We start from the raw sequence: 23813 nt of genomic DNA, 5'->3' as shown, positions 1-23813 counted from the left end.
AATCTGCATTTTTCACTGAAAAAAAGGTTTGATGGAAAAAGTTCGGCCAGCTCCACCTCCCCCCCTCCCTTCAAATCCCTCCTATTCTTTTAACTTATGGTGCCATGAGAGCGAGGCCTGTCCACATGTAACTATTGCCGCGTGTCCCGAGGATGCTCTATTCACTGACCAAAAACTTGGGCTAATGCAGAGTTACGGCTGATCCCGTGGTGTTTCAGAATGTTGAATTTAGCAAAATTCAAACCTCTGGAAACCAGGACACTCAGAATTAAGCTACATGCATCTTCCGAATTTTCTGCTGTTCTCAGATTCCATTTCCCCCAAATAAACACGGCCCGCTCCCCCTTCCTTGGATGGAGGCAGATTGGATCAACATGCTGGCAGATCTTTCTTTGACTTCTCCACAGAGCAGGTTTTAAATGCTCATTGCCTAGGTGTACGTTCAGGTTCAGCGCTCACAGCATGTCCTCTTGGGCCATTCAGGTCATGTGAATAGTGAATGACTCAAAATCCTCTTGGCTGCTCTTTCTGCACATGTACGTTGCAATGCATCCAGCACACGCCTCTAGCCAGACAGCTTAACTCTTTTCTAAATAACATTTTCAATATTGCTTTCCACAAAAAGCAGTGGCACTAGCAGGGATAAATGGCAAGGGTTTGAGACAATCAGACCCACAGTTCGAGCCCCAGATCTGCGCAATCAAAGTTGGTGGAAATGTGTCAGCATTAAGAAATGCTGGAGGGTTGGGGGGCTGTATCTCAGGAACCTCTTGTTTGAATGCCCCCAAATTTGGATCACTAACCCCACCCTGTTCCCCATGAGGCAAACCAAATTTCAAGGCAATCTAATTAAGCATGTGAATTTTACAGCACCTGATAGAGTTGTCCTTTAATCAAAAAGAGCGTCTCAATCTTAACTACAGCAGAGCTGGTGGTCGGCTGTAACACATGGGTGAGATCTGTATACAGCCAGCTAAGGAGCATCTCGAGAGTGTGCTGTACGTGGGAAAGCTCTGTATACATACAGCAGCTATTTAAATTGCCAGTAGAGGGTGCTCCATGCAGAATCGTTCCTGGGCTTTTCAGGGCCAATTCAAGTTGTGGGGGACAACTGTAAACAGCTGCTCGTGTACAGCTCCGAGCGCAGGGCAGAGCTTGCGGGGTTGCAATGAGATGAGACTGACTGGCTCTCAGGTACCAGCTAAGGATAGGGCTATGTGCCTCCTCCCGCATGCTGCAGGGGCTCCAGCGACCCTGTCCTCTGCCTCTGGGGCTAAGATCCAATAACCCCACTGCAGCCTGCATTCCCTGCTCCAGGACCCCTCCCTCTGCTACCTGCAGCCCACGTGCAACCCCTTTAGTTGGAGCCAGGCAACCACAGCACTTTCCCATCAGGAGATGCCCCCTGTGGCAGCATGCGGTACTGCACCTTTCAGTGATGCAGCCCCTGCAGCTACCCAGTGACAGCAGCTCGTAGTACAGCCTGCAGCATATCAGCCATGCAACCCAGCAGCAACCAGATTGCAAGAGGCTGAGCCCCCTGAACTCTGGAAGATCCAAATCAAGCCCACCTTGGAGAAATGGAGAGATACATATTCCTCTTACCCTCTCCTGTTCCTGGGCGAATTTACTGTTCTCTTCCTGCAGCCAAGTCCTTTCCCGTTCGTTCTGGTCTGTCAACTCCTCGTGTTCCCTTAAACTAGAGCCCGGGGGTTGGAAAAGAACATTAGAGCCACAACAGGAATAATAATATTAATCCCTAGCTTTTATGCAACACTTTCCACCTGTAGTTCTCAAGGTGCTTTACAACAGTGCTTCTCAACCCGCGGTATGCCAAGGTCTTCCAGGGGGTACATCAACTCATCGAGATAGTTGCCTAGTTTTACAGCAGGCTCCACAAAAAGCACTAGAGAAGTCAGTACAAACTAAAAGTTCATACAGAGAATGACTTGTTTGTACTGCTCTATATACTATCCACTGAAATGTAAGTACAATGTTTATATTCCACTGGATTTATTTTATAATTATATGGTACAAATGAGAGAGTGAGCAATTTCTCAGTAACAGTGTGCTGGGACATGTCTGTATTTTTATATCTGGTTTTGTAAGCAAGTAGCTTTTAGATGAGGTGAAATTTGGGGGTATGCGAGACAAATCAGACTCCTGAAAGGGGTACAGGAATCTGGAAAGGTTGAGAGCCACTGCTTTAAAAATCTGGGCCATGGCATTATCACCATTTTACAGATGGGGAAACTGAGGCACAGAGAGAGGCATTGACTTGCTTCAGGTCACCCAACATGCCAGTGGCAGAACCGAGAACATAACCCAGTCTGGGGTTGTAACCACTTGGCCACACAACAGCAACTGTGTCTGAAGGATATTTCTTTCCCAACTCCTCCCCTGTTAAAAATGGCCATTTATCAGAATTTAAAAATGTGGATTTTTTTTTTGGAATTTTTGTTCAAGTTAACAATTTTATTCTTTCCCTTCCTTTTAACCATTGAATGGAATTGAATAAATAGTTCTTCCCCCTCACTCTCACTATCGGAAAAGTCCCAAATTTCTGAAATGTGACAGAGGAGGGAAAAGGGAAAAAATTCCTAGGGAGCAAAAATAAATCATTATTGGAAAAAACAGGGTGTCCAGGTCTGTGGCAGAAGTGGAGATATGAAATGAAAGAGAGCAAGAGAAGAGGGAGGAAAAAGGAAATAGGAAAATGAAGAAAAACTCTAAAAAAAATTTTGCGGGAAAAATGTCTCCAAATAAAAAAAGAGAAATTTTCTCACAAGAAAAATCCACCTTCCGTCTCCCTTTCTTCCCCCAGAAAAAAAATAATTCCCCTCCCTGCCCCTGACCAGTGGAGATGCTGAGCGCAGGAGAGGGCTCTGGGTTCAGATCACCCCTCCCCACTCACCTCTCCTTCCTGGCTTTCTCCAGTTTTCCCTGCAGCGGGGCAAGCTCACCCTGCAGAGCCCACTGCTGGCTCTCCCTCTGCTGCAGTGGCTCATGCAGGCTCCTCCACTCCCCCTTGGGCTGCAGGTCCCCTCGCGGGAGCGTGGGGTCCTTGGTGTGGTTGGGGCTGACAGGGTCCAGAGAGGCCGTGCCATGCTTCGCCTGCAGGGGGAAGGAGAGTTCAGCCACAGGCACCCACTTGCCCATTACCATGGGGGACGCTTATGCAGTATCACCTTAGAGACTAACAAATTTATTTGAGCATACGATGTTGTGAGCTACAGCTCACTTCATCGGCTTGCATAGTGAGCTGTAGCTCATGAAAGCTTATGCTCAAATAAATTTGTTAGTCTCTAAGGTGCCACAAGTCCTCCTTTTCTTTTTGCGGATACAGACTAACACGGCTGCTACTCTGAAACCTGTCATTATGCGGTATCAGTAACTGGTCAAAGAGGAGTGCTGATGCCTAATCCTGCAAGGGACCCTAATGCTCCCCGCAGGGACCCTCATTGATCGGGCAAAGGGCCCTCATGCACCCACCAACGGCCCCCCCAGTGATCCCACTGACCAGGCAAGGAGCCCTCATGCACCCACCAACTGCCCCCCCAGGGGCCCCACTGACTGGGTAAGGGGCTGTCATGCACCCGCCAACCGCCCCCACAGGGACTCCCACTGACTGAGCAAGGGGCTCTCATGTGCTCACCAATTGCCCCTGCAGGGGTCCCCACTGACCAGTCAAGGGGCCTGCATGCGCTCACTGCCCCCTGCCCCCAGGCCCCTGCTGGGCAGGGGAGGGGAATGCTCTGGAGGCTGCACTCTCTGACTGCCTACCTGTGCCAGGGGTACTGGTGCATTACTTCCCACGTACCCAGCCCCCTTCCCCCTCACCTTCAGCCCCTCCAGCTCCTGCCTCATCTTCCTCGCCTGCAGCTCACTTCTCTCCTTCAGCTTCTGCTGCTTGGACACTTCGCTGGAGAGACCTTTGATCCGAGACTCCAGCTGTGTGGGTGGGAGGGCCGTCAGCCTCGAGCACCCCCACAGCCCCAGGGTTGGGAGAACAGTGGGCCTGAGACAAGGGCATCGGGGGACCTGGGCCCTTCCCTGGGAGTCAGACCCAGGGGAGGAGGAATGGCTGGTTCAGGAGGTTGGGAAAGAAGACATGGGACCATTCCCCTCTGGGGCCCCCTGGCTCTGACCCGGCCCCAGAGTGTGAAAGGCCTGGCTGAGGGTTGGGGTATGGATCCTAGCCCACTCCCAGGTCATCCCCCGCACTGCCAGCCCCCAGTGATGTGGGTTTGCAGGGCCCAGCAGACCCTGAACTAACTACCTAGCTTGAGGTGAGAGACGGGGGAGGACAGGCCTAGAGACTGAGTCCCTGTAGAAGGGGCTCAACCCAGGACAAGGAGGGGAGGCCAAACACTCCCTGCTGGTGCCCCCACCCCAGGCATGCACACAGGAGTCAGGCTCAAAGGCAGCACGGACCCTATTCTAACCCTATCACACCCCCTCTCTGTTTGGGGTCACCCCCAGGGGTGCCAGCCCCTCCTGACCTAAGGCAACTCACAAGGGGGCTGGATTCTGCTCCCCCATCCTCCACACCACACAGAGAGCCTCAAAGACAGCACAGAAGGACCACGATTACTGGGGGACACTCAGCAGCGAAGTCCTTCTGATGGGAGGGATTATTTTTATTTTTCAGGTGCACCCCTAACCAGGCACAGAGCAGCCCCAGTATCCTCCTACCCCAGCACAGCTCTGCCTTGCAGCTTACCCCCCCCCCCGGCCTGTTCTTAAAGGCACCCAGTTTAACTATGCTTAACTGTCACTGATTGCCAGATAACTGGGATTTAACCCCTGCCTGGTCCCCTAGCTGCCAGCTGGGGAACGCAATCAGTGCTGGCCAGCAGGGGGCACTGTGCATTCAGCACTAGAGGCATGTGGCTCAGCATCATGCACAGATGACAGGCTGCCAGCAGAGGGTGTGTGGGGGGGGTGCAGTTGGTGCTGTATGATGCCTGGGTGCAAGGAGCCACCAGGTGAAGTCCCACTTGTAGCACAGGGAAGCTGAGGCTGGTGCTGCATAATGCAAAGCTGCAGGGCAACCACCAGGGGGAATCTCATGCACACCACAGGGAGGGACATGGCTTGGTGATGCATGCGTGCAAGGTCCTCACTAGGAGGTGTCCCATGCTTGGTGCAGCCAGGAAGGGGCAGGCGCTGCCCGGTTACCTCCTTGCGCCCACTCTCCACCCGTGCCAGCTCCTTGCGCAGGCTGTCCACACGCCGGGCAGCTGCCTCGGTCTCCTCCTGCCGTTCCCGCAGCTGGCGCACATGCCGGAGTAGCTGGGCCTGCAGGTCCCCGCACTTGGCCTCAGCACAACGCAGTTCCTCTGCCGTTTGCTTCTGCCTGGCCAGGAGCTCCTGCAGCTCCTGGCCCTGGGCCTTCAGCTGCTCCTGGGCCTCCGACAGTTCCTGTGGAGGTACAATCACCGTTAAACCAGCTGCTGTGCTCCATCCCAGAGGTGGCTGCATCTCAGTGCCGGGCCAGGGATCCCAGTTATTCTGTACAGGTGGAAGGGGCAGTAGTAGGACTCTGGGGAGTGTCTCACCTTATGCGCCTCGTCCCTCTCCTGTCTGAGCGATTTCAGTTGCTTCTCCAGGATTTTCACCTGCCCAGACGCCTCCCCCTCCAGCCGCTGCTTTATCGTGTCTTTGGCTTCCAACTGGCTCTCTGAGCATGAGAGAGAGAGACCAGGGAATTTACTTACCTCTGATCATACCCAAGGGCCCAACCAGTCCGGTCTCCTCTCCCACCACCCCCTACCCCAGATCAGATCCCAGATCAGATCAATGGCCTAGCTGATCCACACTCCCTATCCCTCAGGCATCAGTACCTGCCTATCAACTTTCTACACATCTCTATTTCTCTCTTCAAGCTCCCAATTTCTGAGTCCTTGGCTGGGGCTTTGGAAATTCAGGAGCGGGGGCGGAGGGGGGGAATCTGGGCAGCGTGTCTACATGGGGAAATTTTAGATGGAACCAAAATGGATCAGCCCCCAAAACTGGGCAAAAGGGACTGAGCAGGAAGGAGAGGGATGGCCCCAAGCTCTCTCCTGGGGCATCCCTCGTAAACAGCTGCTAGGTTCTCTCCCCAGCTCTGAGATGGGAGAGGGGTGTAGTGGTTAGAGCAGAGGGCTGGGAGTCAGGACTCCAGGGGTCTATCCCTAGCTCTGGGAGGGTCAGGGGTCTAGTGGGTTAGGGCAGGAGGTTGGCGGGCAGGGCTCCACCCTGGTTCTGTTCCCAGACTCACTGTCACTTCCTCTGCCAGATGATGATGATGCAGATACATCCATGACCGGGTGTACAGAGACTACAGGGATAAGGGTGCAAGAGGGGAGCATCTAAGCTGCTAGACAGGGCAGATCTTTGGGATTTAACCCTCCAAGCACCACCTGCCTCACCTTGAAGTTTCTGGGCCAGCTCCATCTTCTCCCGCTCCAGGTTCCGGATCTTCTTCTCCAGATGGGCCACAGCAGGGGATGTGGAAGGGGATGGGGGCTTCTGCTCGGAGATGGGGCTGCAGGACACGGCGGGGGGGAGCATGCGTGAGCATCCCGCATGGTCAGCTTAGCCCAGGATGTGACTCTTTGTCGCCCCCTGGTGGCTGCAACAAGTGGCAGAAGCCTCGGCATCCCCAGACTGGGTGGTCCTTCAGCCTGACCCCTAGGGTCTCATGTCTCTAGATCTCGAGGTGATGAGTTCAATCCTGGCCAAAGGGCACCGAGTTCACACGTGGCCCATAAGGGGATACCAGGCTGGATGGGCTCAGTGCAGCAGGGAGGGGGTCCCATGGGTCTGACCTGTGGTGGCAGGGAGGGGAGCATGCTGGGCTGGATGGACCTATGGGTTTGATCTGGGGCGGCAGGAAAGGGGGCCCATGGATCTGACTTGGGGCGGCCCGGAAGGGGCAAGTGGGGCTGGATGGGCCCATTGGTTTGATCCAGGGTGTCAGAGACAGGTGAGATGGGCCCATGGGTCTAAGCCAGGGCGGGGAGATCATGGATGCGCATTGAAGTGATAACAACACTGGCCGCTCTGGCGCCCAGGGGAACAGCTGTGGAGAGAGACTGGGTGTCCCTGCCAGGGGCTCGTACTTACCAGCCAGAGGTGAAGGTGAACCCCACAAAGGGGAGATGGTGGCCCGTGAACGCACTGTGAGAAACTGGGGGCAGCGTCTCCTGGGAGATCAGAGAGGGACAACACACATCACAAAGAGATCACGGCAGCCAGCGCGGATACACCCCTACTCCTGGGGCGGAACACGCGGGGGCTGTTTACACAGCGTCTGAGGAACCTCAATGACCCTGTGTGGCCAGGACCTCAGGTCTACAGCCTTAGAGGAAAGTAGGCCCTGCCAGCAGCACAGCACCCCATAGTATAGCACTGAGGCCAGCACCGATTGCAAGAGCAAAGCACCCCCTACCGAGACCACCGCCCCCTCCCTGCAGCACAGCGCCCCCTAGCGCCGCACTCACCAACTCCTTGAGCGTGTCATCATCCACGTCGAAGTTGGAGGTGTCTGCGGGGCTGTTGACCTCGGGCACGTAGGGGGGCGTGCTGGCTCGGATGTTGTCCCAGTCAATGCCCTCAAAGAAGGGGTGCCGCTTGAAGTCCTCAATGCCGTTCTGGCCCAGTCGCAGCTCCTGGTGGCACAGCAGCCCCCGGATCAGGTCCTTGGCTGGCTCCGACACGTCCGTGATGTCCGTGGGGAACTGCAGGTGGTCCTGTAGGGGGGTACAAGCCAAAGGGGCTCAGTGCAGAGGGATTGATGGGGAGAGTCAGGCTGGAGTTCCTTGCTGGCTTCCTAGCTTTGTCCCTTTGCCCATCACGTTATCTGCACCTCTGGACAGAGCTATCAACACACATGTCAAATAATCCCAGTGTATGCAAATTAACATGAATACACACACAATTGATTGAAATGGCCACACAAATCAGTCTCCTGTATGCACAATTTATTCAAATACATGCAGATGTATTCATATTTATCCCCCTCTACCCACCCAGTTATCACCATACACCCCCTTTCATCTCCATGTACCCATCCTTCCTCCATTCCATTCAAGCAAACATCCCTCTCCTTCCCTCCACTCCATCTACTCACCCACCCGCATCTACCCATCCATTCCTCCCTTCTTCCAGCCGTCCCTTCCCACCTACCCATCCCCATCCACACACGCATCCATTCACCCAGCCAGCCATGTTCATCTATCTATCCATCCACTCAGCCATTCCCAACTCCATCCCCATCCATCCACCTATCTGCCCATATTCATCTACTTATCTGTCCATCCCAATTCCCCATCCATCCACCTACCTACCTACCTATCCACCCATATTCATCTATCCATCCCCAATCACATCCACCCATTTCATCTATCCATCTTCATCCATCCACCTATCTACCTATCTCCCCATAATCATCTATCCATCACCATGCCCCATCCATCCACCTTACCATAGTAATCTATTCATCCATCCACCTACCCATATTCATCTATCCATCTTCACCTACCCATCCATCCAACCATATTCTTTCATCCATCCATCCATCCATCCATCCATCCATCCATCCATCCATCCATCCAGATATCAACCCATATTAATCTACCCATCTATTCATCCCCACTCCTCATCCATCCCTCCCCATCTACACACGGATTCTCCAACATCCCTCACCACCCCACCTCCTCTCATACTCTCCCAAGCATCCACCCCTTTGCAGCAAAGCCTGCATCATACACCCCCTGTTTCAAGGCCCCCTCGGCAAGCTCAGGGAGGCCTTGCTGGGGCATCCTGCCCTGCCAGGCTCACCTCATGGTCCATGATCTTGCCATAGGTCTCCACCAGGGACTCAGCATAGAAGGGTGTCTCCCCGAAGAGCAGCTCGTACATGCAGACGCCCAGGGACCACCAGTCGCACTCGGGGCCGTACTTCCCCTTCCCGTCCTCCATGGCCTGCAGGATCTCAGGGGAGATGTAGTCAGGGGTCCCCACTGCCACTGCAGACTCCACCTGGCCAGGAGGGGAGACAGGGTGTCTATCTCCATGTGCGGCCATGGCAGCCCGCATCCCATGGGATCCCCATCCCAGAGCATACAGGAACTGGTCAATCCACCCCCAGTTCCACAAGGGAAGGGCCAGGAGCCCCATTGCCCAGGAACTGTAACCCTAGACTGATTGGAGTCCTGAACAATAGGCAGTAGGGGCTGATCCACTCCACAAGGGGGAAATAGGCTGTAGGGGCTGACCCAGGCCTGGGTCTGTGGAGGTTCCTGCTCTGCAGGCATCACACACTCAGTGCCTGCGACAGCTTGTGCCTCTCACCGTCCCATCTGGTTGCAGTCGAAGACAGGAGCCAAAGTCGGCCAAGCGGATGTGTCCATTCATGTCGATCAGGACATTATCTGGCTTGATGTCCCTGTGGGGAGAGAGGGGAGAAGGCAGAGAGGGACCAGCTACTGATAAAGTAAACAGGGCTATATGATTACAGCAGGGGGCTGGGAGCCAGGACTCCTGGGTTCTATCCCAGCCCTAGGAGGGGAGTGGGGTCCGACGGGTTAGAGCAGGGGGTCTGGGAGCCAGGCCGTACCTGTGCACGTATTGCAGCTGGTGGATGGAGTGAATGGCCAGGACCATCTCAGCCAAGTAGAAGCAGGCCATGTCCTCGGGCAGCCGGTCCTCGAACTTGCTCAGCAAGGTCAGCAGGTCCCCACCCACGTAGTAATCCATCACTAGATACTGCAGACAGGGGGCAGCGTTAGTTGGGGAGATGTGTGGGGGGGGGATCCCCTCCCTGGAGGCTGTGCCAGTTACCTGTAATGAGCCTTGCAGGACCTGCAAAATAACTCAGGACAGCTGCAAACAATGCAGCCCTACTGCACCGTCTGCTGGGAATACCCAGCACCTGCAGCTCCTCCAGCAATGCCAGCCACCCACGCAGCGCCATCTGCTGACAATGCCCAGCCTGCCCCACACACCCCCTGTTGGAAATGCCCAGCTCCCACAGCGCCACCTTCTGGCAACCAGATGCATACCGCCTAAAATTTTCCTCTGGATGCAGCCAGAGCAGGATTTAACCCAGGCTTGTGCAGCCACTTCCTCCAGGGAATGGTCTCCTGGTCCATGGGAGCAAGGAGATGGTGCTTGAGGGACCGAGGGTCCCCTTGCAATTCAGAGCCCCTCCCAGAGGAGAGTCTTACCAGGTACTGCTCATCCTGGAAGGCGTAGTGCAGGGCAGTGATCCACTGGCTGTCCCCTTTCACCAGTACGTCCCTCTCCTCCCGGAAGCAGGCTGTCTGCAAGGGGATTGCAGGGAGATGGTGAAGCCTCAGGGGATGCACCCCAGGGCAGGGAGGTTGCAGGGCTCTGTCATAGCAAGGCCACTGCAGAAAGTGCTGCAGCACTGGGGCAAAGGGCCCATCCAGCGCAGTCTCCCCCCACCCACTTCTGTTCTGGAAAGACCCATGGGCCCATCCAGACCGGTATCCCTCCCCAATCCCCTATCATTCCAGATCAGACCCATGGGCCCATCCAGCCTGAAAATGGAATACCTGCTATTGTTCACTGCAACTAGGCAGGGAATCTGTGGGATGGGAGGGAGGGGAGCATGGGTGGTGAGTGTGCAGGGGGAGTCTGGGGGCACGGTTAGGGTTAGGTACCTCCGCTCTCTTCAGCATCTCCCACTTGTGCAGTATCTTCATGGCATAAACCTTCTCGCTGTTCCGCAGCTTCACCACTGCCACCTGGTGGCCAGAGAGTGGGATCAAAGAGGGGACCTGCAGGAGCCAGTCTGAATTGGCCCCAAAATAGCTGCAGGGGCAGCAGGGAGGGACCATGGCTGCATGGAGCCCTACCCTCTCTCCCTGTGGGAATAACCTGCTACAGCCCCACTCCGTGGTCTTCTGTCTGCTACTTGCAGCCCACCTGCCCCAGGACCTCCCCAGCCTCCCAGTGACAGTAGGCAGTACTGCACCCAGCAAGAGCCGACAGCAGATGGTATTGCACCCTACAGGTCTCCAATAGGTCAGCCCCACCCAATGACAAAAGGTGATACTGCATCTAGCAGGATACAGCAGTGGCAGCAGGTGGTACTGTGCCCGGCACTGCACCTGTGACTATGGCCAAAACTGAGGACCACTAGCCCCTTGTGAGTCCAAGTAGGGATGGCTGGCAGCGCTCACCTCGCCAAAGGCCCCTCGCCCAATGACCTTCAGAATCTCAAAATCCTCCCGGCGCAGGCACATCTCCTTCACCTTGGTGATGAACGGGGTGGCTGGACAGGGAGACACAGAGAGAGACCTCAGTTTGGCGGCAACTGCTGCCCCAGCGCTACCCAGGGGCTTTGCAAATGAGGGGAGCTGCCTGGAGACAGAGGGGTGGGCTAGTGGCTTGAACCCAGGAATAGGAATGGGAGTCAGGACTCCAGGGTTCTATCCCTGACTCTGGGAGGGGAGTGGGGTCTAGTGGGTTAGAGCGTGGGGGTTGGGGGAGATGTCTGCAAGTCAGGCCTTTTGGGTGTATCAACAATTTGAAAGAAGAAAGCAGGCATTGTGGTTAAGGCACTAGGCTGAGGCTAATTCCAGCTCCAGCACTGACTCCCCAAGTGCCTTGGCATGTCAATGAATCACTCTGCACTGATCCTCAGCTGGTGTAAATGATTGTGACTTCACTGACCAGTGGAGCTGTGTCCATCTCCATCAGTTGGAGATTTGCCTCTCTGGGACTCAGCTGCTGAATCTGTAAAATGGGGCAAACAAGCCTTCCTTTGTCTAGTTAGACTGTGAGCTCTTTGGGCAGGAACTTGCTCTCGTGTCTGTGCAGCGCCTGCCACAGTGGGGGCCCTGATCTCAGTCAGGGTCTGTGCAGCAGCACCCAGAACAATGGGGGGTCAGAGTCTGTACAGCCTTCATCACAATGGGGGCCCAATCTCAGTTACAACCTGTGCAGCACCTGGCATGACGCAGGCCCTTGATCTCGGTCAGGGTCTGTGCAGCGCCCGGCACAATGGGGCCCTGATCTCGGTCAGGGTCTGTACAGCATCCAGCACAATGGGGACCCCATTGCGCCAGGTGCTGCACAGACACAACATTGCGGGACAGTCCCTGCCCCAAAGCTCTTACAGCCAAGACAGACATGGGTGGCAGTAGAAACAAAGGCCCTGAGAGGGGAAGGGACTTGCCCAAAGTCACACAGCCCGTCAGTGGCAGAGCTGGGACCAGACTCTAGGGGTTTGCCTACAGCCAGCAGCAACTAGGGTGACCAGCTGTCCTGATTTTATAGGGACAGTCCCACTGTTTGGGGGTTTGTCTTATATCGGTGCCTATTCCCCCCATCCCAATTTTTCACACTTGCTGTCTGGTCACCCTAGCAGCAACCTGCAGCAGCACATCTCAGCCTGCCCACCTCCATCGCTTCACAGCACCAGCACGGCTAGGTTTTAGCGCCACGGCACAGGTCTGAGTGTGCAGACCTGAGCTTTGAGACTCCCTGCCACGGGCTTCAGATTGCTGTACAGATGTACCCCGGGAGGCCTGACACCCATCCCCACTGCTGTAACCCACTAACACTCCCCTCTCAGAGCCAGGACTAGAACCCAGGAGTCCTGACTCCCTCTCCAGTGCCCTGTTCACTAGACCCCATAACTTTCCTAGCCATGGCCTCAATGGACTATATACGATGATATAAACAAAGCAGGATAATCCCCAGGGAAGAGGCATTACATGGGCCCTGCTAATTGGCTTCTGGCAGGCGTTTTGAAGCCCGATTATTCCTTCCACAGAGCAAAGGCATTTTGCAAGACGTTGGGCAACGGGGGAGGCACCTAGATGGCCCAGCCGGGGACTGGATTGAAGGCGCAAGAGACTTGCTGAGTTCAGGATTCCGGCACTGGCTCATAAGCCTGCCACCAACTCCTAGCGACTGCACGGAGCAGGCAAAGAAATTAACTGGCGAGTAGCAGCCTGGCCAGAGCCTCCCCAGACACGCTAGTCTGGTGCTGTTCCTGCATGGCCCAGGGAGGGGGTCTGCAGATGTACATCCAACACTGGGCCTGCGGGCAGGGCTGTATAAATCACCCTCCCACCAGTCATCAGACCCTACTCCCCTCCCAGAGCCGGGTATAGAACCCAGGAGTCCTGACTCCCAGCGCCTCCTGCTCTAACCCCTAGACTCACACCCCTTCCAAAGCCAGGCACAGAACTCAGGAGTCCAGGCTCCCTGCCTGCTCACAGCAGCAAGCACAACGCAAAAGCGATTTATGATGTTGCAACTTTTCAAGATTGTCTCCAATTAGGCACTTGTGGTTGCTATGCACCAACTTGTTCACCTGCCTCAGGTGCCCCTTCCCCCGCCTCTCTGCAGCATCCCGAGGCACGGCGTGATCAGGGCATGCCCCATCATGCCATGCCCCCTCGGCCCAGGACAGGGACTGGGATAGTTCGCCTGAACTGGCAAGAGAGTGTCTGATTCTGAGGTCATTTCAGCCCCCGCTCTCGCCATGGAGACTGAGGATGAGGAGAGAAGCTAGTGCCAGTTTCAGGAGAGCACCGGTGTCATGAGGAACACAGCTGAGACCCGCCAAACTCGTTGCAGACGTGGGACACCCAATAGTGGCCAGATGGGAAATCTCTGGGCGTGCACAGACCTCTGCAGGCAACCCTACAACCACAAACCAAAACTCATGACACTTGCTTTGACAGGAGAATGGGGTCTTGTGATTGGATCAGGGGAGCTGGGAGCCAGGACTCCTGGGTTCTATCCCAGCTGTGGGAGGGGGGAGTGGAGTCTAGTGGGTTAAAGCAGGTAGGCTGGGAGTCGGGACTCCTGGATGCTGTCCTCAGCTACTGCAGGAGCCAGAAGGAGTCTTGGGTCTTCACACTTTTCTTTCCCACCTGGGCACAGTGATGGCAACAACGTCTAGTTTAAGCCGCGTGGAGGGTGTGGTCTGGCCTGGATGTGCCTGGGAGAACCTGCATTGCTGCATTCCTCCCTCCGCGAGCCTGGCACGGGCAGAGTGCTGGGTCTGGAACCACACAGGGGGCTGCCAGGCTGGCAGATCTGACTCCCACAGTCCGGTCACAGGGCCCCACCCACCAGCCACGAGGATCCCAGCTACAGAGTGACAGACCTTACTAAATGGATGGGCCCTGGGTCTGATCCTGGGTAGCAGGGAGGGTGGGGGGATACCGGGCTGGGTGAGTCCTGGGTCTGACCATGAGTAGCAGGGAGGGTGGGGGGATACCGGGCTGGGTGGGTCCTGGGTCTGACTGTGGGTAGCAGGGAGGGTCGGGGGATACCAGGCTGGGTGGGTCCTGGGTCTGACCGTCGGTAGCAGGGAGGGTGGGGGGATACCAGGCTGGGTGGGTCCTGGGTCTGACCGTGGGTAGCAGGGAGGGGGGGGGGATACCAGGCTGGGTGGGTCCTGGGTCTGACCGTGGGTAGCAGGGAGGGTGGGGGGATACCGGGCTGGGTGGGTCCTGGGTCTGACCGTGGGAAGCAGGGAGGGTGGGGGGATACCAGGCTGGGTGGGTCCTGGGTCTGACCGTGGGTAGCAGGGAGGGTGGGGGGGATACCAGGCTGGGTGGGTCCTGGGTCTGACCATGAGTAGCAGGGAGGGTGGGGGGATACCGGGCTGGGGGGGGTCCTGGGTCTGACCGTCGGTAGCAGGGAGGGTGGGGGGATACCAGGCTGGGTGGGTCCTGGGTCTGACCGTGGGTAGCAGGGAGGGTGGGGGGATACCAGGCTGGGTGGGTCCTGGGTCTGACCGTGGGTAGCAGGGAGGGTGGGGGGATACCGGGCTGGGTGGGTCCTGGGTCTGACCGTGGGTAGCAGGGAGGGTGGGGGGATACCAGGCTGGGTGGGTCCTGGGTCTGACCGTGGGTAGCAGGGAGGGTGGGGGGATACCGGGCTGGGTGGGTCCTGGGTCTGACCGTGGGAAGCAGGGAGGGTGGGGGGATACCAGGCTGGGTGGGTCCTGGGTCTGACAGTGGGTAGCAGGGAGGATGGGGGGATACCAGGCTGGGTGGGTCCTGGGTCTGACCGTGACTAGCAGGGAGGATGGGGGGATACCAGGCTGGGTGGGTCCTGGGTCTGACCGTGGGTAGCAGGGAGGATGGGGGGATACCAGGCTGGGTGGGTTTTGGGTCTGACCGTGGGTAGCAGGGAGGGTGGGGGGGATACCAGGCTGGGTGGGTCCTGGGTCTGACCGTGGGTAGCAGGGAGGATGAGGGGATACCGGGCTGGGTGGGTCCTGGGTCTGACCGTGGGTAGCAGGGAGGGTGGGGGGATACCGGGCTGGGTGGGTCCTGGGTCTGACCGTGGGTAGCAGGGAGGGTGGGGGAATACCGGGCTGGGTGGGTCCTGGGTCTGACCGTGGGTAGCAGGGAGGGTGGGGGGGATACCGGGCTGGGTGGGTCCTGGGTCTGACTGGTGGGGGGGATACCAGGCTGGGTGAGTCCTGGGTCTGACTGGTGGGGGGGATACCAGGCTGGGTGAGTCCTGGGTCTGACTGTGGGTAGCAGGGAGGGTCGGGGGATACCAGGCTGAGTGGGTCCTGGGTCTGACAGTGGGTAGCAGGGAGGGTGGGGGGATACCAGGCTGGGTAGGTCCTGGGTCTGACAGTGGGTAGCAGGGAGGGTGGGGGGGATACCGGGCTGGGTGGGTCCTGGGTCTGACCGTGAGTAGCAGGGAGAGTGGGGGGATACCGGGCTGGGTGGGTCCTGGGTCTGACTGTGGGAAGCAGGGAGGGTGGGGGGATACCAGGCTGGGTGGGTCCTGGGTCTGACTGTGGGTAGCAGGGAGGGTCGGGGGATACCAGGCTGAGTGGGTCCTGGGTCTGACAGTGGGTAGCAGGGAGGGTGGGGGGATACCAGGCTGGGTAGGTCCTGGGTCTGACAGTGGGTAGCAGGGAGGGTGGGGGGGATACCGGGCTGGGTGGGTCCTGGGTCTGACCGTGAGTAGCAGGGAGAGTGGGGGGATACCGGGCTGGGTGGATCCTGGGTCTGACCGTGGGAAGCAGGGAGGGTGGGGGGATACCAGGCTGGGTGGGTCCTGGGTCTGACAGTGGATAGCAGGGAGGATGGGGGGATACCAGGCTGGGTGGGTCCTGGGTCTGACCGTGAGTAGCAGGGACGGTGGGGGGATACCAGGCTGGGTGGGTCCTGGGTCTGACCATGAGTAGCAGGGAGGGTGGGGGGATACCGGGCTGGGGGGGTCCTGGGTCTGACCGTGGGTAGCAGGGAGGGTGGGGGGATACCAGGCTGGGTGGGTCCTGGGTCTGACCGTGGGTAGCAGGGAGGGTGGGGGGATACCAGGCTGGGTGGGTCCTGGGTCTGACCGTGGGAAGCAGGGAGGGTGGGGGGATACCAGGCTGGGTGGGTCCTGGGTCTGACCGTGGGTAGCAGGGAGGGTGGGGGGATACCAGGCTGGGTGGGTCCTGGGTCTGACCATGAGTAGCAGGGAGGGTGGGGGGATACCGGGCTGGGGGGGTCCTGGGTCTGACCGTCGGTAGCAGGGAGGGTGGGGGGATACCAGGCTGGGTGGGTCCTGGGTCTGACCGTGGGTAGCAGGGAGGGTGGGGGGATACCGGGCTGGGTGGGTCCTGGGTCTGACCGTGGGTAGCAGGGAGGGTGGGGGGATACCAGGCTGGGTGGGTCCTGGGTCTGACAGTGGGTAGCAAGGAGGATGGGGGGATACCAGGCTGGGTGGGTCCTGGGTCTGACCGTGACTAGCAGGGAGGATGGGGGGATACCAGGCTGGGTGGGTCCTGGGTCTGACCGTGGGTAGCAGGGAGGATGGGGGGATACCAGGCTGGGTGGGTTTTGGGTCTGACCGTGGGTAGCAGGGAGGGTGGGGGGGATACCAGGCTGGGTGGGTCCTGGGTCTGACCGTGGGTAGCAGGGAGGATGGGGGGATACCGGGCTGGGTGGGTCCTGGGTCTGACCGTGGGTAGCAGGGAGGGTGGGGGGATACCGGGCTGGGTGGGTCCTGGGTCTGACCGTGGGTAGCAGGGAGGGTGGGGGAATACCGGGCTGGGTGGGTCCTGGGTCTGACCGTGGGTAGCAGGGAGGGTGGGAGGGATACCGGGATGGGTGGGTCCTGGGTCTGACCGTGGGTAGCAGGGAGGGTGGGGGGGATACCGGGCTGGGTGGGTCCTGGGTCTGACTGGTGGGGGGGATACCAGGCTGGGTGAGTCCTGGGTCTGACTGGTGGGGGGGATACCAGGCTGGTTGAGTCCTGGGTCTGACCGTGGGTAGCAGGGAGGGTGGGGGGGATACCAGGCTGGGTGGGTCCTGGGTCTGACCGTGGGTAGCAGGGAGGATGGGGGGATACCAGGCTGGGTGGGTCCTGGGTCTGACCGTGGGTAGCAGGGAGGGTGGGGGGATACCAGGCTGGGTGGGTCCTGGGTCTGACCGTGGGTAGCAGGGAGGATGGGGGGATACCAGGCTGGGTGGGTCCTGGGTCTGACCGTGGGTAGCAGGGAGGGTGGGGGGATACCGGGCTGGGTGGGTCCTGGGTCTGACTGGTGGGGGGGATACCAGGCTGGGTGAGTCCTGGGTCTGACTGGTGGGGGGGATACCAGGCTGGGTGGGTCCTGGGTCTGACCGTGGGTAGCAGGGAGGATGGGGGGGATACCAGGCTGGGTGGGTCCTGGGTCTGACCGTGGGTAGCAGGGAGGGTGGGGGGATACCAGGCTGGGTGGGTCCTGGGTCTGACCGTGGGTAGCAGGGAGGGTGGGGGGATACCGGGCTGGGTGGGTCCTGGGTCTGACAGTGGGTAGCAGGGAGGGTGGGGGGATACCGGGCTGGATAGGTCCTGGGTCTGACAGTTGGTAGCAGGGAGGGTGGGGGGGATACCAGGCTGGGTGGGTCCTGGGTCTGACCGTGAGTAGCAGGAAGGATGGGGGGATACCGGGCTGGGCGGGTCCTGGGTCTGACAGTGGGTAGCAGGGAGGATGGGGGGATACCGGGCTGGGCGGGTCCTGGGTCTGACCGTGGGTAGCAGGGAGGGTGGGGGGATACCAGGCTGGGTGGGTCCTGGGTCTGACCGTGGGTAGCAGGGAGGGTGGGGGGATACCGGGCTGGGTGGGTCCTGGGTCTGACTGTGGGTAGCAGGGAGGGTGGGGGGATACCAGGCTGGGTGGGTCCTGGGTCTGACCATGGGTAGCAGGGAGGGTGGGGGGATACTGGGCTGGGTGGGTCCTGGGTCTGACTGTGGGTAGCAGGGAGAGTGGGGGGATACCAGGCTGGGTGGGTCCTGGGTCTGACCATGGGTACCAGGGAGGGTGGGGGGGATACCGGGCTGGGTGGGTCCTGGGTCTGACCGTGGGTAGCAGGGAGGGTGGGGGGATACCGGGCTGGGCGGGTCCTGGGTCTGACCGTGGGTAGCAGGGAGGGTCGGGCGATACCAGGCTGGGTGGGTCCTGGGTCTGACCGTGGGTAGCAGGGAGGGTGGGGGGATACCAGGCTGGGTGGGTCCTGGGTCTGACCGTGGGTAGCAGGGAGGATGGGGGGATACCGGGCTGGGCGGGTCCTGGGTCTGACCGTGGGTAGCAGGGAGGGTGGGGGGATACCAGGCTGGGTGGGTCCTGGGTCTGACCGTGGGTAGCAGGGAGGGTGGGGGGATACTGGGCTGGGTGGGTCCTGGGTCTGACTGTGGGTAGCAGGGAGGGTGGGGGGTTACCAGGCTGGGTGGGCCCCTGCTGTGATTGGGGGTAGCAGGGAGAGTCAGGGGATACCGAGCTAGTTGGGCTGACAGGATCACAGTGTTCCAAGCTCAGTTGGGGCCTCCAGGCACTACCGTAATCCTAGCAATAAGGTGCATGACATAATGGGGAACTAACTCAGTTGGGGTCTGTAGGTGCTACTGTAATAGTACCAACAACGCACACACCTGATGTGCTACCGTGGCATTAATAGAAACACACATGCTGTAATAGGGCCCTGATCTCAGCTGGGCCTGTAGTATCTACCTTAATACTCCGAATAATGCACACAAGATAACGGAGCTGTGCTCTTGGCTGGGGCCTGTGGGCAGTACCATAACTTCGGCCCAGCTCACGAAGGCGCTGACACCTGGTTGGCATTTCTGGGTCGGTCTGAGGGCCAGGCTACAAGTTATGAGCATCGCAGCCGATCGCTTCCAGCATTTCAGGGAACGGTTGAGGCATCAGGGGCCAGAATCCGATGGATTCTGGAGCAAATCGGGAAACCAGAAGGGGAAATGGGGGGACCCATTGAGTCTCTGCACAGCCACAGTGCCGAGCACCTACGCAATTGTCTGCAGAGCAAAGCACTGGTCGTGGGCACCTATTAACGCTTCCAGCATAACACCAGCCCTGCTCAGCTCAGCCTCCCAATGGATTGTAACCCGGAGACGCCCCGACACCCGAGTGACATCGCCTAGACAAATAATAAGTGCGTGAGTGTGGTGGGGGGGAGGAATGTGGGTCTGCCCTCTGCCTCTGGCATGGCGGGAGAATGTGAGATCGGAGTATGGGAGGGAGCGGGACATGGGAGGCACACAGAACCCTGCCAAGGATAATAGGGGATCCTGGAATGGGGGGATGGAACATACAGAGCCCATTGCATGGGGAGAAGGAGTAAGGGGGCACTCTTTGTGCCACTGAGGAGAATGGAGGGTATGTTTGGTGGGACTGGGGGCACACACAGAGCCGCTGGTGGGGGAGGGGGGACTGGGGGCACACGCAGAGCCGCTGGCGGTGGTGGGACTGGGGGCACACGCAGTGCCATTGGCGGGGGGCGGGACTGGGGGCACACACAGAGCTGCTAGTGGGGGGGGACTGGGGGCACACAGAGCCGCCAGCATGGGGGGGTGAGACCAAGGGCACACATAGTCACTGACATGGGGGGAAGAATAGGGAACCCTCCTATGGGAGTGGGGGGGCACTTAGCACCCCTTGGGGGAGGGATGGGGGTTGCAGGGAGTCCCTGATCTAGCAGGGGCTGGGAGGGTGGCCCGAGGCAGCTGCTAGGGGATGGAGGGAGGCAAGGAGCTCTGGGGGAGGCACGGAGCTTGGCCGACACAAGCTACGACACGTGAGCTCCTGTTGATAATACACCCCCTAGTGGCGCTCGCGCCCGTCCCACCAATGTCTAATAATAACCACTGCTTGGCACTGTGAGGCCATTCAGCACTTCGCAGCGGCAGCGGGGAGACAGCTCAGCTCCTCCTACTGCCAAAATTCTGCATCTTTAGCTAATGGACAATTGCCGCATGCCGCGAGCAATACAGGGCTGATGACACACAGCTGAGCAGGCCTGACGCCAGCCAGTAGAGGGCAGCAGTGACTCAGATCTACTGGCCAGCATACTGCAATCCAGCCTTCCCTGCTCCTACCACGGGACACCACCCCCATACCCCTGACCTGGTGATCGATCCCAGGAGTCCTGACCCCCATCCAGCCTCGCACCCTCATTCCCACAGCAAGACCCTACTCCAGAATTCTAGCACCAGGACTCTGAAGGGCGGGGATCTAGGGGTTAGAACAGTGGGGAGCAGGGACCGGGAGCCAGGACTCCTGGGTTCTCTCCCCAGCTCTATGCGGGCAGTAGGATCTAGTGGGTTAGAACAATGAGGAAGCTGGAAGTCAGGACTCCTGGGTTCTATTCCCCCATGTTCTGCAGGAACACCTAGCACTGGGAGGAGTCCAGCTCCCCAGTGCGGCGATAGGAGGACGGCCAGTGCCCGGGCACGTTGGGACAGGTGCCAGCTGAGTCACGGAGGAACCGGCGCCAGCAGCGTAAAGAGAAAACAAACAGCCTCTCTGCTTCAGCCACGCATACAGGGACACTCCCTACAGAGTAGATCTGGGGGGCTGCTGGGAGACTAGGGGGGTTAGGAGCAGAAGGTGTTGGGGTGCAAAAGAAGGGATCAGAGACATAGAATTAAGGGGGGACATGAGAGGAGGGCTGGGGCAGCATTAAGAGGCATGGAGGCAATGAGGAGGGAGCAGCATTAGATTCATAGGTTCCATGGGCAAATGGGACTATTGTGATTATCAGGTCCAACCTCCTGTCTAGCATAGACCATGGAGCAACCCTGCATTAATTCCCCTGTTTGAACCAGAGCAGATCTGTCAGAAAAGCCTCCCATCTGGAGTTTCAATGCTGGAGGATCCACACCCACCCTGGGTCAGGTGTCCCAAGAGGTAATTCCCTGCACAGTTAAATGTTTGTACTTTATTTCCAGTCTGAGTTTGTCTAGCCACTGGATCTCGTTAGACCTTTGTCTGCCAAATCGAAGAGCCCTCTGTGATCACATTTCTGTTCCCCATGTCAGTTCCTATAGACTGTGATCCAGTCACCCCTTAACCTTCTCTCTGGTACACATAGCTCCCAATTGTTTAATCTCTCGTGGCTCTCTTCCGACCCTCTCGATTGACCATAATCTTCTCCAGATGAGGGCCCCAGGACTGGACCTCTGTTCCAGCAGCAGTGGCACCAGAGCCAAATCCAAAGGCAACAGAACCTCCCCCTCCTGCTCCAGATTCCCCATTTATACATCCCAGGATCGCGTTAGCCCTTTTGGCTAAGGTTTCGCACTGAGGCTCATGTTCAGCTGATTATCCACTGTGACCCCAAGTCTTTTTCTCAGGTGCTGGGGGGGGCAGCACTACGGAGGGCCCAGCAGCACTGGGAGGGGCAAGGATGGGTGGCAGCGGGGAAGCACCAAGTGGGACAGAGCTAGTGGAGGGCTAGGCTACTGGCATTCAGGGAACAACTCTGTTGGCCATGCAGGAGACAGATTAAACTTTGGCTGCTCCAGTCACTGGGATGTCTCCTGCCCGCGCACTCGCTCCCTCTCTCAGAGCGAGACTCCAGAGGGGCCTGCCGAGATCCGTCCATATTTTTGCGTGCGCATTATTAGTAGTATTACCGTACCACCCAGAGGGGTCTGCCGAGATCCATCTGTATTTTGGTGTGCGCATTACTGGTAGTATTACAGTACTGCCCAGAGGGGCCTGCCAAGATCCATCTGTATTTTGGTGTGTGTGCATTATTGGTAGACAGTTACACCATTTTAAGCTTAAAAGAGTGAATTTACAGCAGTGTAGTTAAACCCATTTCAAAGGACCATGTGGACGGTCTTATTTTGAATTCAACCCAGCTGACTGGGGGGAGTACAGGGCTGGCAGGGGCAGCATTAGGAGGCACAAGGGGGCAATAGGGAGGAGGCAACATTAGATTCATAGATCCTATGGCCAGAAGGGACCACGGTGATCATATTTCTGGTCTGACCTCCTGCATAACATATGCCAAAGAGCTTCCATGAAATAATTCCTATTCAAACCAGAGCAGATCTGTTTGAAATACATCCCACCTTGATTTTAAAATGTGAAATAGTTATGGGGGAGGACAAAGTCACAAAGTTCAGCCAACAGGTTTGCCGTGACATTATCGGGGATACTGTTTCTGACGGCTTGTAGTCCATCTCTGTGTGGAATGTTGGTGTAGAAGCCCTCTACACCCACAGTGGCCAGGATGGTGTTTTCAGGAAGACCACCGATGGATTGTAGTTTCTTCAGAAAGTCAGTGGTGTCTCGAAGAGAGCTGGGAGTGCTGGTAGCGTAGGGCCTGAGGAGGGAGTCTACATAGCCAGACAATCCTGCTGTCAGAGTGCCAATGCCTGAGATGATGGAGCATCCAGGATTTCCAGATTTATGGATCTTGGGTAGCAGATAGAATACCCCTGGTCGGGATTCCAGGAGTGTGTCTGTGCGGATTTGTTCTTGTGCTTTTTCAGGGAGTTTCTTGAGCAAATGGTGTAGTTTTTTTTGGCAACCCTCAGTGGGATCAGAGGGGAAATGGGAACAGGGAATGGGGATGGGGAAATTGGAATCATTTCACATTTGGGGACAATGTATTCCTTCAAATCAGCGGCACTGCTATGAGTACCCGCATGGCCCCACAGTATGCCAACATTTTTACGGATGACTTAGAACAATGCTTCCTCAGCTCTCATCCCCTAATGCCCCTACTCTACTTGCGCTACATTGATGACATCTTCATCATCTGGACCCATGGAAAAGAAGCCCTTGAGGAATTCCACCATGATTTCAACAATTTCCATCCCACCATCAACCTCAGCCTGGACCAGTCCATGCAAGAGATCCACTTCCTGAATACTACGGTGCTAATAAGCAATGGTCACATAAACACCACCCTATACCGGAAACCTACTGACCGCTATGCCTACCTACATGCCTCCAGCTTTCATCCAGACCACACCACTCGATCCATTGTCTGCAGCCAAGCTCTACGATACAAACGCATTTGCTCCAATCCTTCAGACAGAGACAAACACTTACAAAATCTCTATCAAGCATTCTTACAACTACAATACCCACCGGCTGAAGTGAAGAAACAGATTGACAGAGCCAGAAGAGTACCCAGAAGTTACCTACTACAGGACAGGCCCAACAAAGAAAATAACAGAACGCCACTAGCCATCAGCCCGCAACTAAAACCTCTCCAACGCATCATCAAGGATCTACAACCTATCCTGAAGGACGACCCATCACTCTCACAGATCTTGGGACACAGGCCAGTCCTTGCTTATAGACAGCCCCCCAATCTGAAGCAAATACTCACCAGCAACCACACACCACACAACAGAACCACTAACCCAGGAACCTATCCTTGCAACAAAGCTCGTTGCCAACTGTGTCCACATATCTATTCCGGGGACACGATCATAGGGCCTAATCACATCAGCCACATGATCAGAGGCTCATTCATCTGCACATCTACCAATGTGATATATGCCATCATGTGCCAGCA

The 23813-nt window shown here is 57.4% G+C and overlaps 1 protein-coding gene across 1 annotated transcript in view; it reads right to left on the bottom strand.

Annotated features, from left to right (window-relative positions):
• The window catches only part of CDC42BPG (CDC42 binding protein kinase gamma), a 62909-nt gene that overhangs the window by 21428 nt on the left and 17668 nt on the right, over positions 1–23813 (bottom strand). The window contains exons 2-15 of the mRNA XM_038409333.2: positions 11196–11287; positions 10674–10757; positions 10215–10310; positions 9605–9753; positions 9340–9433; positions 8827–9027; positions 7488–7736; positions 7111–7190; positions 6414–6529; positions 5562–5683; positions 5182–5424; positions 3841–3951; positions 2915–3114; positions 1606–1699 (exon numbers count right to left, since the gene is read on the bottom strand). Coding sequence (XP_038265261.1) covers positions 1606–1699; positions 2915–3114; positions 3841–3951; positions 5182–5424; positions 5562–5683; positions 6414–6529; positions 7111–7190; positions 7488–7736; positions 8827–9027; positions 9340–9433; positions 9605–9753; positions 10215–10310; positions 10674–10757; positions 11196–11287 — 1931 coding nt within the window. The remainder of the gene's footprint in view (positions 1–1605; positions 1700–2914; positions 3115–3840; positions 3952–5181; positions 5425–5561; positions 5684–6413; positions 6530–7110; positions 7191–7487; positions 7737–8826; positions 9028–9339; positions 9434–9604; positions 9754–10214; positions 10311–10673; positions 10758–11195; positions 11288–23813) is intronic.

Source organism: Dermochelys coriacea, chromosome 7 (genome assembly GCF_009764565.3).
Source record: "Dermochelys coriacea isolate rDerCor1 chromosome 7, rDerCor1.pri.v4, whole genome shotgun sequence".
Classification (NCBI taxonomy): Eukaryota; Metazoa; Chordata; order Testudines; family Dermochelyidae; genus Dermochelys; species Dermochelys coriacea.
This window is presented reverse-complemented; position numbering and strand designations above follow the sequence as displayed.